The 5,000-nt window shown below is 44.7% G+C and overlaps 1 protein-coding gene across 1 annotated transcript in view; it reads right to left on the bottom strand.

Moving 5' to 3' along the window:
* Positions 1-5,000, bottom strand: part of LOC311237989 (A disintegrin and metalloproteinase with thrombospondin motifs 19-like) — a gene marked incomplete at its 3' end in the record, with an annotated part of 279,286 nt that overhangs the window by 25,216 nt on the left and 249,070 nt on the right. The window contains 3 exon segments of the mRNA XM_084325960.1: positions 810-920; positions 923-970; positions 973-985. Of these exon segments, the coding sequence (XP_084182086.1) occupies positions 810-920; positions 923-970; positions 973-985 (172 nt within the window).

A 5,000-nucleotide genomic window follows, 5' to 3' on the forward strand; every position in this document is an offset into this window, starting at 1 on the left:
TAACAAGAGCTAATGAGGAGCTAACAAGAGCTAACGAGGAGCTAACAAGAGCTAACAAGAAGCTAACAGGAGACAACGAGAAGCTAACAAGAGACAACGAGGAGCTAACAAGAGCTAACGAGGAGCTAACAAGAGCTAACGAGGAGCTAACAAGAGCTAACGAGAAGCTAACAAGAGACAACGAGGAGCTAACAAGAGACAACGAGAATCTAACAAGAGACAATGAGGAGCTAACAAGAGACAACGAGAGCTAACAAGAGCTAACGAGAAGCTAACAAGAGACAACGAGGAGCTAACAAGAGACAACGAGGATCTAACAAGAGACAACGAGGAGCTAACAAGAGCTAACGAGGAGCTAACAAGAGCTAACGAGGAGCTAACAAGAGACAATGAGGAGCTAACAAGAGCTAACGAGGAGCTAACAAGAGCTAACGAGAAGCTAACAGGAGACAACAAGAAGCTAACAAGAGACAACGAGGAGCTAACAAGAGCTAACGAGGAGCTAACAAGAGCTAACGAGGAGCTAACAAGAGCTAACGAGAAGCTAACAAGAGACAACGAGGAGCTAACAGAGACAACGAGAAGCTAACAAGAGACAATGAGGAGCTAACAAGAAACAACGAGGAGCTAACAAAAGACAATGAGGAGCTAACAAGAGCTAACGAGGAGCTAACAAGAGACAACGAGGAGCTAACACAAACGGTACGAGGCAACACAGAACAACACAAACACGAACAGTGATTTGACTCGTTCTCATACTGAAACAAACACACTCTGAAGTGCAGCAGCGCACGTCGCAGGATACTGACCCAGCCTGGGCGAGGTGATGGTGTTGACGTTGATCCTCTCGTTGCACGGCTGCTGCTGACAGGGCCGGTACGCCGCAGGCCTCTCGGAGGAGAAGCATTCGTTGCCGTGGCGCCGGTGATCTTGTGCATGCACTGGATCACCCGTGACTGCATGCCTTTGCACAGGTGACGGAGCACTGTCAAGGCGGAAACACACGGGGAGCGGGCATCATCAGCATAATGTGGCATTCGTATCACAGTCAAATGTAATAGTAGTAATATATGTCATCAGCATAATGTGGCAGTGTCACGGTAAAATGTAATAGCAGTGATAACAATAATAATAATAAATTGGATTTATAGAGAGAAGCGCCTTTCTCAGACTCAAGGACACTTTACAGTGAGAGAGAAGCTATATAAAAGAGAGGGTAAAAAATATGAATATATATATATGTAGGAAAAATAAAACAAATGCATAAAAGTAACAGAAAAGAAACAAAAACTAAAACAACGGGATCGGTAGTTTAAAAGAGTCAGGGGGGAAGGGGGTGGGGAGCAGGGCCGTGGTGTTGCGCGAAGGCAAGTGTGAACAGGTGTGTTTTTAGGTGGGTTTTGATAATAATCAAATAATATTATCACAATAATATAAGTTGTACATCAGTAATAGCTGCAAAACAGTACCTGTGAGAATTGTGTCAGCCTAATGTGTCAGCCTTGCAGAAAAATACAATAGTACTGATAACTGTCTGTGCCGTACCACAGTGACAGAGCCATGACATGTCATGCATGTCAATAATGTGATATATTATACACGTAACCGGCACGTAACCACTTCAAACAGTGCATACAGAGTATTATACAACGGCATGCAAATTTCTCGATTCTGATTGGCCATTTACACGTCTTTATTGGCAACAATCCACGGTCCTGGGCTCAGGACCCGCCCACAACCGAATCACATAATCACTCCGCCGGCTCACTCCGGGAGAATGTTGATAGCGCCAGAATGTTGATAGCGCCATAAGCCCATAACGACTAAATATGAAGCGATTCTGTCAAGGGGAATGTGTTAGTCCTTTAAACAATGTTGGATGATGTAATTGATGGGTCTTGAGTCAATCTAGAACAAAAGAAAAATCGCGGATTGATTGATAGATTAATTGATTGATTTAAATGTCTACTTCCTTCCCACTGACTGCAGCGTTCACTCTCACACTGTCCGACGCTGGCGTACCCACAAACACACACACACACACACACACACACACACACACACACACACACACACACACACACACACACACACACACACACACACACACACACACACACACACACACACACACACACACACACACGCACACACACACACACACACACTCCTGTCTGCAACAGCGGGGGAGTCAGAGAGAGAAGCAGCGCTGTTTTAAGTGAGCATGGTCTATTGAATTGATTGATTGGTTGATTGCTAATTTTATTACTGTACCCCTGGTTTCCAACTGGTTAAGTTTAGGCTAAAAGAAATAAATAAAAAAATAGGGCGAAGAAAACGTTTTTTTTCCTATAGGGCAAAGAAAACCTTTTAATTTGTTTTACCTACTTTATATAGAAGCATCTAAGAATGAAGTTCTATGGAAAGTAGGTCTGCATTCCCTTAACAATTGTGTGTATTGAGCCGTACTGTATTGTACCCATTCTGCATCTGGTAATAAAATTTTCAATCAATCATTCCAATAATACACAGTTGGATGTGTTAGTTGGTTGGATGCACTTCAAGCTGCTTCCACACGAGGCAACTTCTCTCAATCATTCCAATAATACACAGTTGGATGTGTTAGTTTGGTTGGATGCACTTCAAGCTGCTTCCACATGGAGGCAACTTGTCTTTTTTGTAGTTGTGGGAACTACTTTTTCTGGCGGATGGTTTTTTCAATAAATCTTCGATTAATGTGTGTTTATTGTATAGAAATAAGGTTGGATGAATCTGGCAGTTGTATAAAAGCTTTACACCACGTGCAGTCGTGATTTGTGACCAATAAACCATGCCTAGGGGGGTCTAACGACCACCCCTAGGCATGGTTTATTGGTCACAAACCACTCCTGCGTGTGATGTAATGCTTAAATACACATCTATCCCTGTGTTCTTCGTAAGTGTTTACTGCAGTCGGTGAACGGCTTGACATGGAGGCTACACTGTACGCTATACAGAACACACCGGATGATGCTCATGAGAAGACTCATGTCTGGCTACAGAACACACCGGATGATGCTCATGAGAAGACTCATGTCTGGCTACAGAACACACCGGATGATGCTCATGAGAAGACTCATGTCTGGCTACAGAACACACCGGATGATGCTCATGAGAAGACTCATGTCTGGCTACAGAACACACCGGATGATGCTCATGAGAAGACTCATGTCTGGCTACAGAACACACCGGATGATGCTCATGAGAAGACTCATGTCTGGCTACAGAACACACCGGATGATGCTCATGAGAAGACTCATGTCTGGCTACAGAACGACGACAACAACGGTTTTCAATTGAGAATGACTATTTTTGTGTACAAGGACGACCATGAAGGTTTTATAATCTCTACTAGGGCTGACCCCTATTAATCGATTAGTCGACTAATCGGTCGAAATGAGCCGTAGTCGACTGGCCAACCTCTTAGTCGAATATAATAATAAAAAAAAAAAAATTATTATTTAAATATTTTTTTTATCATTCTTTCCAAAAGAAAAGAGGCCTAGAAGCGTGGCTAACGCTAATGGCGCGCATACCAGAGGCTAACTGCCTACAAAAACAGGCACAGAGGCACTGAAAGAGGATTTAACCCATCTAATGAACACACTATACTAGACAAATATCAAGATGTATCCATCAGTGGACCAATTGCATGCTTTTGCAGAGGACAAGAAGCCTTCCGTCGACTCCTACAGACATTAAGCACCCCCCACAGCCCAAATGGAATGATAAAAAAAATTAAAAAAATTAAATAAAAACTTTTTTTAAATACTACATATATATATATATATATATATATATATATATATATATATATATATATATATATATATATTTTTTTTTTTTTTGACCAATAGTCTACTAACGGCAAATTTTGGCCAATCCAAATCCTTAGTCGGGGACAGCCCTAATCTCTACAAAGTTTTTTTCCCATTTGGATGAAACTAAATAGACCCATGGAACGCTGAGTAAGCTAGCTCTTCATTGGGTCTGTCGGCAGCACATTGAGAAATAAACAAAATGGTCTCCCGCCAAAAAAAAAGAGGTAATTAATAAAGTCTCTCACCGCGGTCGGGGTCTTGTCTCTCATCGCGCAATTAATTCCTGGCAATATCACCTCAATTACGCTTAGGAAAAAAGGCGACTTCTCCATCCCTCTGTGTGTTACAGGCGAGGTCAATGTGCGTACAGGGGCTAGCATATTATACATTTAGTTCCAGTCCGCGTGATGCCTGTTTATAGTGGGGGTGGGAGGGGGGGGGGGGGGGGCTGTTGGTTAGCGCAGAGAAACTGACAAATAGTGTTGAGATGACATTGCCATGGATTCATTCGCGGGATGAGAACGACAAGGCGGCGAAACACCGCCACGCTGAGTCGAAGTGACCGTGCCGTCCCGACCAGCTGCGCGGACTATTTACAATTTCCACTAAAGATTTGTTATGACAGCCTTATGACAGCCTTATGACGACCATATGGCCATATAAGAGAGCTCTGGAGAAAATGTCTGCGTTTCCCCCCCTCTGTGCGGCAACACCTCCCGGTCAGCTTGAGGCTGCCAGTAAACGTGACCCGTGTGACGAGCTTGAATCACTTTGGCAGGCCAGACCAGACCAGGCCAGACCAGACCAGACCAGACCAGACCAAGCCAGACCAGACCAGGCCAGACCAGACCAGGCCAGACCAGACCAGACCAGGCCAGACCAGAACAGACCAGACCAGACCAAGCCAGACCAGACCAGGCCAGACCAGACCAGACCAGACCAGACCAGACCAGACCAGGCCAGACCAAAACAGACCAGACCAGACCAGACCAAGCCAGACCAGACCAGGCCAGACCAGACCAGACCAGACCAAGCCAGACTAGACCAGGCCAGACCAGGCCAGACCAGGCCAGGCCAGGCCAGACCAGGCCATACCAGACCAGACCAGGCCAGACCAGACCAGACCAGACCAGGCCAGGC

The sequence above is a fragment of the Notolepis coatsorum genome, assembly GCF_963971535.1.
Source record: "Notolepis coatsorum genome assembly, chromosome: 12".
Classification (NCBI taxonomy): domain Eukaryota; kingdom Metazoa; phylum Chordata; class Actinopteri; order Aulopiformes; family Paralepididae; genus Notolepis; species Notolepis coatsorum.